This window comes from Polyodon spathula, chromosome 11, assembly GCF_017654505.1.
Source record: "Polyodon spathula isolate WHYD16114869_AA chromosome 11, ASM1765450v1, whole genome shotgun sequence".
NCBI classification, from domain to species: Eukaryota; Metazoa; Chordata; class Actinopteri; order Acipenseriformes; family Polyodontidae; genus Polyodon; species Polyodon spathula.
Window position 1 is genome coordinate 1,396,339 of NC_054544.1, and position 15,134 is coordinate 1,411,472.

Here is a 15,134-nt window from a genome sequence, read left to right on the forward strand (position 1 = left end):
TTTGTGTGAGCTGTAGATAGAACACTTAACACTGTACAATTGTGCGCGCACAGCGGATGAATATACTAAACATCCAATTTATTTTGTATTTATTTGTTTTACTTTATTGCAAGAAAATGGGTCTTTGACTAATGTGATGGGAGTCGGTCCTGATGACAATGCATATAGACATTATTAACATACCGTACTTTGTCATTTACGTTCATCGGAGTACCGTGTACCGATGTGTATCTTTGTGAGTTGCCATTGCCTCTCGTTCTGAGGAGGGCAAGCTCCGAACGGTATTTAAAGCGATTCTCCAAGCTGAAAATAGCACAGGACTAAAAAGTCACAACAAAGTCGCTTTTATGCCGACAATAAACTGCAACAGACTAAAGAAACTGATAAAAAATAATATAATAATAAAAAACCATGGGAATTGCAATTAGTATTAGCGGGCGTGACATCAGTTTAAATGGGATAGTGTGAGCGTTTGAAGAGTCCTGGCGAACATTTCTCACAGAGCGTCTGTTTTGGATCCTCTGGTTCGCTTGCTGTCACTCACGGGCGGGCAGATGAGACAAACTCTAGGGACCCTGTCCTCTTGCGCGTTTTATAACGAGTTAAGGGTTCAAAACCTGTTAAAAATCCTTAACTCGACCAAGCACAAGTTCATAACCGAGTCTGAAACCTATTCAGGAGGTCGTCTCGAACTCAGTTGTCAGCACAACTGGGTTAGATAAACCGGTTTCACTGTAACCTGGGCGTCAGCCGTGTTGGAGTCTGGTTACACAGTATCCTCTGATAACCCCTGGTGCTTTGCGGTAGTACGTTAATTCCCTTTGCTACATGAGATAGCATGGAAACAGGTTCTATACTGTGAGTGCATACGGACGAGAATAAAGAAAAGACAAGACCGAATTCAAATACTGGAGGACTAAATCTTGTCATAATATTCCATCGGTACAGCCAGATATGGCAATATACTGCAACACAAAACTTAAAAGGAGTCCCTAACACTTTCTAAATGATCTTAGCTCACATCACATATTAGAAAGTTAAAGGTCTTTATCTCGACTTTTAATTTAATAAAATAAAAAAAGAACGCGTTAGCCGCACCAGATTTTCCCTTTCTGCAAATTCCCATCTAATTTATATACTATGGTGTGGCCATTATTGTCCCCCATACGAATTTTTTTTTTTTTTTTTTTTTTTTAGGGGGGGGGCGCGTATACATTCAAAGTGTTTCTGGGATACAGTCATTCAGCGCACTATTTTTTTTCAACAGTAGCTGGGTTAACGAACCAAGTTTAATTACGGCAATCTGGACGCTAACGCTGTTGGACTCGGGTTCAGCTAAATCGCGTTTGAACTCAGTTGTCGACTTTTTTGCTCTAATTTTAAAAAGCCTTTCTCTTTGGACTATGATTTCGTCTAGCCGTCTGCGGTTCGGAGGTAAGTCTATCTTGAATCTGGTTATAAGTAGGGACACACAGTAGGTAATGGTGTACCGATTACACCTTATTAAATATTTTAAAAGTTCCGTACTCTATTGCACGCCAATGTCCCTGAATCCAGTGCGTAATCACCATGAGATCACATTTTAAATACGACATAACGTTACTAAAAGAAAGTGTTCCTTTAAAAAGCGTAAACAGGAAGCACCGCTCTTTGTTTTCTGTAATATTTGACATAGTCTCCTCCCCGGCTCAGCTCATACGAGTCTCCTTGCACCCTCCTCCTGGAAGCAAAAACATATCAAAAACGGCCCATCCTCATAGCCCTGTCACCTCTATAGGGAACGCGTCTGAGGTGGGCTGTAGCCATTGCATGCTTGCACTGCCTCATTGGTTAAACACACTCGGTGGGATGGGCGGTGCAAACATCGCTCAAGGGGTACTCTGGTTTAAGGCGACCGGTTTACACAGAGGAACGGTAGCTGTTCGAGGGTTCATTGCCAATCGGACTTCTACATACATTCGAGATCAATTTTCACCTTATTCTACAAAATACAGTTTTGCAAAGGTAGGGCGAGCATATGTTATCAATGTATATTAGTTTACACTGCTTGTGGCAGGTTTTTTTTGTAAAACACCCAACTGAAAAATAATTTGCAGGTTCCAGCGATAATTACATTTTGAATACAGTACCAATACGTGACCGTATATATACTTTTTAAAACATTCGTTTATATTCAAACGCGTTGTTTTTTCCTTAATCTCAGCTGCATTGAAATCGACGATTATGCCAAGAGTAACTGTTATAAATGCGGCTTTGACAGTAGCAATGTTTCCAACTCAGCCTGTCTGGATATATTCTTTTTTTTTTTTTTTTTTTTTTTGACACGTACTGTATGGTTTCACAACTAGTCGTCTGTTGTGATTGGTCGCATAACTGCTTGCTCCTGTAGTTACCGGTATCTAGTCAGTGGAGCTGGACCATTTTGAGTGCCGAGAGTGCTGAGACTTGACACTGATCCCAGGACGAGGCTTGCGAGTCTGCCGGTGTTCTGCAAACCTGCGCCGCCCCTCAAAATGGGCTACAGGTAGCATAGATTAACTGACTAACCCTAACAGCGCCTCCTCCCCTCTGAATGGGCTACCTCAACTGAACGATACGCATGCCATTTAGAGAGGCAGAAATGACAATGGGCTAACCTGGGTTTTGAATTAAAAAAAAATAACCCACCAAAGCCAGGGTAGCTCACCTGGAGACTTCTGTTATATGTAAACTGTAACAAGATCCAAAGTGGAAAATTACCTATATGGTAACAGTATCCTGGGAGACAGTCAGCGTGGTTTTAGGAAAGGGAGATCGTGTCTAACTAACCTGCTTGATTTTTTCAAGGATGCAACATTGACAATGGATAATTATTTATATTATATTATTATATTATTTATATATGACATGGTTTATTTAGATTTCCAGAAAGCTTTTGACAAAGTCCCGCATAAAAGATTAATTCTCAAACTGAATGCAGTGGGGATTCAAGGAAATGCATGTATATGGATTAGGGAGTGGTTAACATGTAGAAAACAGAAAGTACTGATTAGAGGAGAAACCTCAGAATGGAGTGTGGTAACCAGTGGAGTACCACAGGGATCAGTATTAGGTCCTCTGCTATTCCTAATCTACATTAATGATTTAGATTCTGGTATAGTAAGCAAACTTGTTAAATTCGCAGACGACACAAAAATAGGAGGAGTGGCAAACACTGTTGCAGCAGCAAAATGATCTAGACAAGATTCAGAACCGGGCAGACACATGGCAAATGACATTTAATAGAGAAAAGTATAAGGTACTGCACGCAGGAAATAAAAATGTGCATTATAAATATCATGTGGGAGATACTGAAATTGAAGCAGGAATCTATGAAAAAGATCTAGGAGTTTATGTTGACTCAGAAATGTCTTCATCTAGACAATGTGGGGAAACTGTAAAAAAGGCCAACAAAACGCTTGGATACATTGTGAAAAGTGTTGAATTTAAAAATCAAGGGAAGTAATGTTAAAACTGTACAATGCACTTGTAAGACCTCATCTAGAATATTGTGTTCAGTTCTGGTCACCTCGCTACAAAAAGGATATTGCTGCTCTAGAAAAAGTGCAAAGAAGAGCGACCAGAATTATTCTGGGCATGTCATATGCAGACAGGCTAAAAGAATTGAATCTGTTCAGTCTTGAACAAAGAAGACTACGTGGCGACCTAATTCAAGCATTCAAAATTCTAAAAGGTATTGACAGTGTCGACCCAAGGGACTTTTTCAGCCTGAAAAAAGAAACAAGGACCAGGGGTCACAAATGGAGATTAGACAAAGGGGCATTCGGAACAGAAAATAGGAGGAACTTTTTTACACAGAGAATCGTGAGGGTCTGGAATGAACTCCCCAGTAATGTTGTTGAAGCTGACACCCTGGGATCCTTCAAGAAGCTGCTTGATGAGATTCTGGGATCAATAAGCTACTAACAACCAAACAAGCAAGGTGGGCCGAATGGCCTCTCGTTTGTAAACTTTCTTATGTTCTTATGTCTTGACTTTATATTATATTATTATACAACGGATAAAACCAAGTATACATGATGAAACGGATAACTTAATGAACCAAGTTTATTATACGATGAATAAAACAATTGTGCACAATGAAATGTATGCATTAATTAATTTACTTGTTAAACTCAATTATGCTAACGCTGAAAATGGTAGCTCAAACTTTGGTGGGCGTGTGGTAAAAAAAACAAAAAGGTAATCACGCATGCGTATTTTGTGCAAGCAGCTCCCATTTCCAAGGAGCACAGATTTTCAGAACACCGGCTGTGCTGAGCACATTGATCTATGGGTCTGTTAGACCCCCAACCCGAAATACAGCCTCATCTATTTAATTAAACATTTTAGAATCCCGAAATAGTTTCATGTTCGGGGTGGGGTTGTCTTGCGAATTAACCCATCGCGATCTGAAGAATAAAAATGGGGCTACAAATTAACCCGATGGGGTCGACCTGATCAGATTGGGGTGTATTTTGGGTTAGGGTCATTCTCCTAACAGAGCCGCAGATCAGTGCAATTTAGTCAGCAATGCCTGCACACAGGCGCAAGTCTGAAATCTAAGTTCTCGTACTTGGTCCACAATATTCCATAGTAAGCCTTCTGTGGCCTTTGCTGTGCTTTATTTTAGAAGCAGATCTTGGCATTCCTTTGTGGTTTTAGCTGCAGGAACACAGGCTTGTCATCATTCAAAGTGTTTTGTTTTTTTTCAGGTCTGAAAATGTCACAAAAAATCAAGGCGGGTTCAGTGGTTGAAATGCAGGGAGATGAGATGACAAGAGTCATCTGGGACTTGATTAAGGACAAACTCATCCTGCCCTATGTGGAGCTGGACCTACACAGGTAACAGTGACTGGCACTGACATTAAGCCTGCAATGCCTTTGCTGCTCCTCATTAACTCAACTACTGCCTTTCCACCGGGGCGCTTGGTATCACATGACAGCCCATGTAAATACTGTACAATATATAGAGATTTCTTTTTATTGTCAGAAATCACCTGTGTGCCCCAACCAGCCAGCCTTCTCTTCTTAATACAATACATGCATGTAGATCACAGACGTTACAACACGTGTGTAGATCACAGAAGTTACAATACATGCGTGTAGATCACAGACGTTACAACACGTGTGTAGATCACAGAAGTTACAATACATGCGTGTAGATCACATACGTTACAACACGTGTGTAGATCACAGACAATACAATACATGCATGTAGATCACAGACAATACAATACATGCGTGTAGATCACAGATGTTACAATACATGTGTGTAGGATCACATATGTTATAATACATGTGTGTAGATCACAGATGTTACAATACATATGTGTAGATCACAGATGTTACAATTCATGTGTGTAGATCACAGATGTTACAATACATGTGTGTAGATCACAGATGTTACAATACATGTGTGTAGATCACAGATGTTACAATGACATTGGGTGATCAGAAGTAGCCTTACTGACACTATTCATTGATTCCTGATTATAGCTCTGGAGCTGGTTTTAGACCCTGGTTAGCACTAAAGTCTTGGACCTAAAGTAACAGTAAGTAGTCCAAGATTAGTGCTTATGTGAAACCAGCCCTTAATGTTTTGTAAGCTACTCTGCATAATCGTCACAATGGACATTTATGCAGATACTGCCTCAGATTGCTTGACAAAACAAAAAGCTGATTGTGGAGTCCTGCTGGCATGTTAAACCAGCACTCCTTGCTAACCCCAGCACTTAAACACCAAACAAATCATATTCATGTGTGTGACTGGGCAGCACAGTAACGCTTGTGCAGGTTCCTGGCCAGCAGTCTGATATGTAAACCTTGGAAGCCGTTGTTCAAGCAGTGCTTGGGAAGAGAAGGAGAACTGGGTGAAGGGTGAGGGGTGGAGCTTATCTGAACAGTGGAGCAGTGTGATTGGGTAGGGATTGGGCTGCAGTGATATAGTCTTGGAAAGTGCTTGCACATGCATATTTCAACATTCTTTAACACAATGTACTGATGATCTGTGACTTGCAGGGACCTTAAGTCTTACATTGGGCACATTTCTAGCTACCTCTCCTGATTTAAGTGCATATATAGATGATTTTTGCCTGCTTAATAATAAACAGTTAAGTAACAAATCCCACTGGCTCTGTTTTCACTATTATATAGTTACACCTTGCAGGGGGTGCAATCCACAGCTACAGGGATATATTGAAGGCGGTGTTGCATACGTATGTCACACATTACAATTTGCATAGATCTGGAAAGCACTTGTCCAGTTGTTTTGGAGCCTGGTATTAACATTATTTAGCATGCGTTATTGATTTTCATGTCTGTCTAGCTATACATCCATCCGTCTTTATATTTATACATACTTCATTTTTTTGCCAAGATCTGGAAAATCACTTACCAAATTGTGGTTAAAGTTTAATTGCAATCCATTATTCTATAGTATTCTGTACCTATATCATATATGTCTCGGTCCTCAACGTGTCCATCATCCTGGAAGCTGATGCTTTTCTCTCCTACTGTTTTGCAGCTATGACCTGGGAATAGAGAACAGAGATGCCACTGATGACCGGGTCACAGTGGAAGCAGCTGAAGCCGTCAGGAAGTACAGCGTGGGGATCAAGTGTGCCACCATCACCCCAGACGAGAAGAGGGTGGAGGAGTTCAAGCTGAAGAAGATGTGGAAGTCTCCCAACGGGACGATTCGTAATATCCTGGGGGGCACCGTGTTCAGGGAGGCAATCATCTGCAAGAACATCCCACGGCTGGTGCCCGGCTGGCTCAAACCCATCATTATTGGCCGTCATGCTTTTGGGGACCAGGTGGGTGGGGATTCCTGTTTAAAAACTGCACTGAAATGCTAGGGGCATCAATTGTGCTGAATCTTAGGCAAAGAAGCACTCGCCTCCCAGATGGTACGCCCACTATCCTTTCATCTGGAAGGTCATTTGTTGGCTAGCACCTTGATATGTGAACCCCAGCAGTTATTACTGCTATGGATGGTGCCATTAATGCATCAGCATGGCAGTCAAGCAAGATGTATGCTGGCCTTTCCTTCTTGCTGATTGTTGCAGGGCTCCCAGAGCAACTGGATCAGAAAGGTCTTTATATAATTGTTATCCCTTCATATAGTAACTGTATGCCAATTAACCTTTCTTTCTGACACGGTTACACGTGGCTTCTAGTTGAAAAGGGTTATGGTTGTTACTGCAATCTTTACAATTTCTGAGCAAAGGGCTATAGTTACTTATTAATTGTGATGTACTTTAGACTGCAGACATAACATGATTAGCCTCTCTGGATTTTCATGAGTAACCAAAAAATAAGTACCATGTCAAAGGAAGCATTTTCAGCAACACAGGACCACTCCCGCTATCAGTATTAGATCGAGTGGTCTGTATGTGTGCATAACATAAGGGATAATGTACACCCAGCTGTGTGTAATAAGGCTGCAATACTATCAAGAGTTTCTGGTGACATATAACGCATGAGAGCACTAGCATTGGATTCATAAATAAATCCTAACAAACCACTTTACTGATGTGAACTATTGTTTTACACAGTTGAAGTGCTATTGCAGGGTTCTTGTGATGTCTTGCCGTACAGATAAACAGTAGTGAATAAGGTGGTTCCCTGGGACCAGAGGGGATACGATACGGACCTCAGATAAACAGTAGTGAATAAGGTGGTTCCCTGGGACCAGAGGAGATACGATACGGACCTCAGATAAACAGTAGTGAATCAGGTGGTTCCCTGGGACCAGAGGAGATACGATACGGACCTCAGATAAACAGTAGTGAATAAGGTGGTTCCCTGGGACTACTGGAGGGAACGATACGGACCTCAGATAAACAATAGTGAATAAGGTGGTTCCCTGGGACCAAACGAGAGATGATACGGACTGCACTTGCTTTGTTCTCCTCAGTACAGAGCTACAGACTTCGTGGTCCCCGGCCCAGGCAGAGTTGAAATGAAGTACACTCCGAAGAGTGGCAGTGAGCCAGTCACATACCTTGTGCATGATTTTGAAGGTAAGGTCCAGAGCAGATAGAACTGAATTCTTCAGTGAAAAAAACAAATAGAAGATGTGTCCTACCATTCTTCATGAAAGCATGTTCACACAAGAGTCCTTTCACATTTTTATATTCTGAGTATTGGCTTGCATGTTAATGCAGTTGTGAGAGTATGTTGTAGCTGAGAAGCTCAGTCTCTTTTTGTTTTCCACTTCCACAGTATCAGTGGCAGGCGCTGCCACTGCAGTGTAATGTTTCCCGGGTCCATTCTTCTGTTATTGTACCTATTGCAGGGAGCTTCTGTGATGGATTGCTCACAGTATAGACTGATTTGCTCTATGTTTCTGCTCTGCAGACTGTGGTGGTGTAGCTCTGGGCATGTTCAACCTGGACCTGTCTATCAGAGATTTTGCACACAGCTCGTTCCAGATGGCCCTGACCAAGAGCTGGCCCCTCTACCTGAGCACCAAGAACACCATCCTGAAGCAATACGATGGCCGCTTCAAGGACATCTTCCAGGAGATCTATGAAAAGTATGATACTGTGGTCAGGTTTATCAGAAAATACATTGGAAATGTAATCACAGTCAAAAAGCTGATGCTGCGTATGCAGCTCTGTCCCAGCCCAGGATTCACCACATAGTTTTTGTGTAGTTTGCATTTTGCAGATACAAGTCTCTTTTTACCTGAGATTTGATGCCACTCCTGTTTCTGAGCCGCTGCACTGTTGTACTGTGGCTAATTCCTGTTCAGTTTCATTCATTGGTTCGTTGCAGGGAATACAAGTCCCAGTTTGAAGCGAAGGGAATCTGGTATGAGCACAGGCTGATCGATGACATGGTGGCGCAGGCTATGAAGTCTGAAGGAGGCTTTATCTGGGCCTGCAAGAACTACGATGGAGATGTGCAGTCTGACTCTGTCGCTCAGGGTACTGAAGTGTCAAACAGTCTTTAGAGATCATATAAATAATCTGAAATGTGTTACTGGGAGGGATGGTCATTTGTACTTACAATATACCTACAGTACAGGGATGGACATAGGACTCCTGTTGGATAGCAGTTTCACCCATGCCAAATTTCAATATTGTGCAAGATTGATTAGCCACAGTGTATATGTAGATCAGGACAGACTTGTGGATCAAAATGCTACGCATATTTCCCTCCATGCAGTAAACTAAATGCAATCTCTAAATGTAAAATTCAAATGTATATTTTCATAACATGGGTGTACGTCAACATGAATACATTATTTGAGTAGAAGAAGAAGAAAGGTGGAGTAGGGGCATGTGGTAAAAGTCATTTTGAAAACCTCCAGGCTATGGCTCCCTGGGAATGATGACCAGTGTGCTGATCTGTCCGGATGGAAAGACTGTAGAAGCAGAAGCAGCTCACGGCACTGTGACACGGCACTACCGCATGCACCAGCAAGGCAAAGAGACCTCCACCAACCCCATTGGTGAGTGTGTCCAGTGCTCAGTCATTAGCAGCCTGGTGCGTGGAGCAATGTGTGCAGTCTTCACAATACTGAATGCATCAGGAAACAATTCCATGAAAAATAAAAGCTATATATATATATATATATATATATATATATATATATATATATATATATATATATATATATATATATATAGTTATCTATATAAAATATCCAACATGTTTACATACCTTTGTCAAGGGAAAGTGTTTGAAAACAACCAGTGGAAGTGCTTGTAGGCTTTTGATGCTTATTTCTATTTAAATCTGTCAATGTGCTTGTGATGTAATTTACTACATAGAAACAATCTACTATTCCTTTCGATTTAACCCTTCAGGCATCGTGGTATTGCGTCTATCCATTTATTTTCCTTTACTCTTCGGTATTGTACATGATCTAATTGGATTTCTTCTAAAACGACTAATTGTAACTCATTCATGTTGTGTTCATCTTTTAACTTTACTTTTTTATTTCATATATATGTAGTGCTAGGGCAAATATCTGAATATTCAAATGAATGTTTTTGAACTAATGTATTCGGATGCAAAAATCAGATGCTCGTATTCGCGTGAAATGGTAAAAACACCTTGCACTTTTTCACCACCTCATCAGGCGTGGTGTGACAGTTTAAAAAAAATGGCAAAAAAAAGAACTCTGTGTGACATGGGGGATGTATATAAAGAAAAACAAAACAGGATCAACACAGCAGCTCTTGAGCCTCTATTTAAAAGTTTCAGACAGCAAAACGGAAACAAACCACATTATGCTCGTGCAAGCATAGTGATCTCTATGGAAGGCCATCAGGGACAAAAATGCATTGCGGTGCTTTAGAGCGAGTCAGAATCTCATGGGAAAAGAAAAAAGGCAAGCAAGTCATTCTGAAACGACTCGCTTGAACAGTGCCCGACTTGCAGAGAATGCTGTGTTTTTACATAGGCTGTATATGTTATATATAATATATATATATACACACACACACACACACACACACACACACATATATATGTATGTATGTGTGTGTGTGTGTGTGTGTGTGTGTGTGTATATATATATATATATATATATATATATATATATACATATATACATATATATATATATATATATATATATATATATATATATATATATATATATATATATATATATATATATATATATATATATTATATATATATATATAATGTAAGGTTTTTTACCCCTTCATTTTACAACGCCATTTCCATGTTTGTTTTATTTAAAGTGTTTAAACTTCAATTTCAGTTTTCGTTTGCTTGTTCAGCTACAGAAAGGCACAAGTAAACCTCATGTTGTTACTTTATGAAAACGTATCTATGGCCACTGTTTACTGCAAAGAAACGGCAATGGCAAGGAATGAGAAAAACTAAAAAAATAAATACAATCCGTTGTCAACTTTATGTACTATTTATATAAACAAATAAACAAAACAACGTTTAACTTGAACTTACTGTTTGGCATCCTTTGTTTTGTAGTTAATTCAGTGGGTTAAAGTAAGTTCTACACAGCTTCTTCTTTACTCCTGGGATATTTTTCTATTTTAACATGTTACATATTGGAAGGTCTTGCTGTATAAAGGCACACACTCAGGACCACGGCCACGTCCCTGCTGCTGTACTGTCTCTGCCAGCGTTCAGAGCAATATAATGGCTTTTATTCATTTTGAAAACAAACAAATATTTAAATTATATATATCTGAACATGAAAATCCTGTGTTTGCCCCAGCACTATGTAATATATAAAATGAATGGGCGTTTTTTCGTCTTGCAGCCTCGATCTTTGCCTGGACCCGGGGGCTGGCTCATAGAGCTAAGCTTGATAAGAATGCAGAGCTGCGCACCTTTGCCACTGCCCTGGAGGAGGTCTGCATAGAGACCATTGAATCCGGCTTCATGACCAAAGACCTGGCAGCGTGCATTAAGGGGCTGCCCAAGTAAGTGCGCCAGTGTTTCTGTTTTCTCTGAGCCATCCTACATACACACACACATACATACACACACATACATACACACACACACACATGCAGACACACATACATACATACACACACACACACACATACCTACCTACCTACATACTTGTCAGTGAACCCCTATGAGGTGTGACTGGTCCTTGATCTTCTTTCTTGATCTTAAACTCCTCTTGAACCCTCTGATGCTGGGGTTGATTCTGGTCATTAACAGCTCAAATTCCTTGTCTCTGCAGTGTACAGCATTCTGATTACTTGAACACCTTTGAGTTCCTGGACAAGCTAGCAGAGAACCTGAAGGTGAAACTGACCTCCCAGCCCAAACTGTGAGACCGGCCCGGAACACCGCCTGGATCACTGGAGAATGTATAAATATACATCTACATACAGCTGTGTCTTGTGTTTTAAACAAAGCTGTCCTTTTGTACTATTCATGAAATGGCCAGTTTTGAATAAGAACCATGCCACCATTAACTCTTGTTTGGTTGCAGTAAGAAAATCGTTAATAATTGTTTCTAAACACTAGTGTTCCATTTCCTTTTACAATCATGATAAATAGTATGGCTCTATTAGGATGCTAAATCTAACAATACACAGGGCAACTCTTAGACATGTATGTTGTGTTCATCATTTAGAAGTATATAAACTACAATATGAACAGCAGCTGCCTATTGCCTTTTTGGAAAACAGTTGCAAAGTTGTTGTTTTTTTTTTTTTTTACCTATGTTGCAAGTATCATAACAGGGACAGTCACACTTTTAAAAGTTTGGCACTGTAGTTTTTTGTATGGGTCAGAATTAGTCTTGGAGTGGATGATTTAAAAAAAAACTACATTTTACTACATTGAAACATTGTAACATTTTTATCTGCTGCTGTTTTTGTACAGTTTTGTGATGCCTCTCTTTACCCCTCCCAAACAGTGCTGATCATTTCCAAGCATCTCAAACGATAGCCTTTTACACACCGATGACCCTGTAAGAGCGTCTCAGGGCTGAGTTAGTGCTGTTCAGTTTGTTCATTGATCTTAACAATTTCCTTTGATAATACGCTGGATTTCTGTATTACAACAGAATAGCCTGGTCTCATTTCAGTTAGAATAAAGGGTCCGTTGCTTTCATTTTAAAAATGGATCTCAAGTATGTTCTCTCAAGTCGTTCTAATTATGTGGATAGAGGAAATTAAACTCTAGGTGAAACCATTAACGTGTAAACCCTCAAACTTGAAAATAAAACGATTCACCCATATTTACTTTCACTATGGTCTAATTCTGAGTTTCCTTTTTCCAGATTAGTGATTGTTGCCACTTTACTGTGTAAGTTAAAAACTAAATTTGTATTTTACAGTACCCCAGTGATTAAAGGAAACCTGCACGTGTCTCAGTTCACCACAAGGGGGAGCTCACCAGCTGGCGGTGTGATTGTGTTTGTACCATGCTTACTGGATTGACCCCTGTTCCAGAGATTATACAAAATACAATGTAGCAGTTTTAAATATTCCAATAGTTATATAGGAAACCTGCATTGTCCCCAGGCAGAGATAGCCAAAGTGCAGCGGTAACACATGGGCATCCCAAAAAAACCAAACCAGATAACCAGTGCAAGCTGCTTGCTGAAACAGCACAATGTCAACTGTACCATGTATCATGTGTTGCACTGTAGCATCTGTATTTTTAATTGGCTCAGTAAATCTGTAACATCTCGCTCCATACAAATGCATTACATAATGCACACAAGATCAGTGCGTTCCAATCAATTGTACTGTATACCAGATGAATGTGTGTGATGAAATTAAGTACAGATACTGTATCTAAAAAAAGATGGACATTTCCTTTAATTACAAGAACAATGCTGGGCAAAAGGGTATAGCATCATTCACAAAGAACCCACTCTTCATACTGTATGTGTCTGCACTGAGACCGTGATCAGAAATAAGAAATATACATTCAATCATACATTGTGAGCTTTGTGGTCTAGAGACCATAACCAATTGGCTGATTTTTTTTTTAAGCCACTAACAGGAAAGTGGAAGTAATCTGTCTTAATAAGTATCAAAGGTTTTATGCAGCTGCTATTGTCCAAAAGTAATTGGATTTTGCCAAGTATGAAAAGGAGTCTCATTTCCCAGTCCGAGCTGCATTTAGATCATTGTGCTGCTGAAAGGTTGGATCATTAGTGGATGTGGGCTTACGGTTTCTATTTCTAATCCTGCTGATTGCTCTGATGAGCTGAAACTATGAACAGAACAGGTAAAAGCTTCTAAAGATGAACCCCATCCATGGCAACTGTTGCTACACGCTGGACAGTATCGGGTTGGCACTGGGCGTGGCACAAGCCTTGAAAACATTGGGAATAGATGGGAAACAACAGAACGACTGGATATTATAGGCAAAGTGTTTCCAGCAGGAGTAAACCACCGACATGTCACAGATCAGCTCAAATAGCTATCTGGTCTGATATGCCCAATTTATTCACTTAACGTTTTGCTTGTTGAATTCATGCTTACAACATACCACGAGTGAGATCTGCTGTCTAGTGGTCAAACACACCTGGTTGCTTGAGCAATGCCAGTGGCTGGATAACAGGGAAGACACACAGAGTTATGTGTCTCACTGCAGCCAGTGTCAGTGTCCCATACAGTCCACGAGAAAGCACTAGCATTATAGCTCCACACTGACAACCACACTGCAATGCTATGTTAATGGAGAGGGTTAGGTTTGCAGGTACTTAACAGAACCCCAGTACTGGTGAGCATTCAGCTTGTTGCAGAGGTGCTTTAAACCAACTTTGTACAAGAGCAGACAGGCACCTTGCCTTGGAACACTAGTGCTTCATGGGGATGGAATGTTACCATGGAGACAAACAATCATTCTCTCATCAAAAGAGAAACTAAGAGGTTTCAGGTATTTTGTGCTGTAGAGCAGAAAACATGAAGCCCTGGTCAGATGAAAGGAGCTGCTGTCCTTAAGCACAATGATACAGTAATCAGTGGAAGAGTGTATAATCAAAAATACAGCAAAAAAAGCATATTTTTTGAACAATTATGTGACATCCGGCATGCTTCAGAGGAAGTCCAGCCATGCTTCAGTCCCAAGCACTGTTCTACTCAGTCTGCAGCACCTGTTCAGTCCAGCACATGATTCAGTCCAGCACTGTTCCTATTCAGTAGCAGCAAATGCTTCTGTCCATGCACATGCTTCAGTCCCAGTACTTTTCCTACTTCAGTCCCAGCACATGCTTCAGTCCCAGCACTGTTCCTACTTCAGTCCCAGCACATGCTTCAGTCCCAGCACATAGTTCAGTCCCAGCACATGCTTCAGTCGCAGCACATGCTTCTGTCCCTGCACATGCTTCAGTCCCAGCACTGTTCCTACTTCAGTCCCAGCACATGCTTCAGTCCCAGTACTGTTCCTACTTCAGTCCCAGCACATGCTTCAGTCCCAGCACTGTTCCTACTTCAGTCCCAGCACATGCTTCAGTCCCAGCACATGCTTCAGTTCCAGCACTGTTCCTACTTCAGTCCCAGCACATGCTTCAGTCCCAGCACATGCTTCAGTCCCAGCACTGTTCCTACTTCAGTCCCAGCACATGCTTCAGTTCCAGCACTGTTCCTACTTCAGTCCCAGCACATGCTTCAGTCCCAGCACAT

At 40.8% G+C, this 15,134-nt stretch overlaps 1 protein-coding gene across 1 annotated transcript; it reads left to right on the forward strand.

Moving 5' to 3' along the window:
- The first annotated feature begins 1,869 nt into the window (after positions 1-1,869).
- LOC121323231 (isocitrate dehydrogenase [NADP] cytoplasmic) lies at positions 1,870-12,733 on the forward strand. The gene is made up of 9 exons (XM_041264153.1): positions 1,870-2,004; positions 4,734-4,863; positions 6,545-6,836; positions 7,940-8,045; positions 8,383-8,560; positions 8,803-8,954; positions 9,341-9,481; positions 11,291-11,453; positions 11,726-12,733. Exons 2-9 carry the CDS (start codon positions 4,742-4,744, stop codon positions 11,817-11,819), a joined length of 1,248 nt encoding a protein of 415 aa, XP_041120087.1. The 5' UTR covers positions 1,870-2,004; positions 4,734-4,741; the 3' UTR covers positions 11,820-12,733.
- Positions 12,734-15,134: the final 2,401 nt, after the last annotated feature.

Bases quoted from the DNA above. Each gene is read 5' to 3' on its own strand.
- LOC121323231 (XM_041264153.1), top strand. From the start codon at position 4,742: ATGTCACAAAAAATCAAGGCGGGTTCAGTGGTTGAAATGCAGGGAGAT. The intron at 6,837-7,939 runs GTGGGTGGGGAT...TGTTCTCCTCAG, and splicing joins GTCATGCTTTTGGGGACCAG to TACAGAGCTACAGACTTCGT. The intron at 8,046-8,382 runs GTAAGGTCCAGA...TCTGCTCTGCAG, and splicing joins CCTTGTGCATGATTTTGAAG to ACTGTGGTGGTGTAGCTCTG.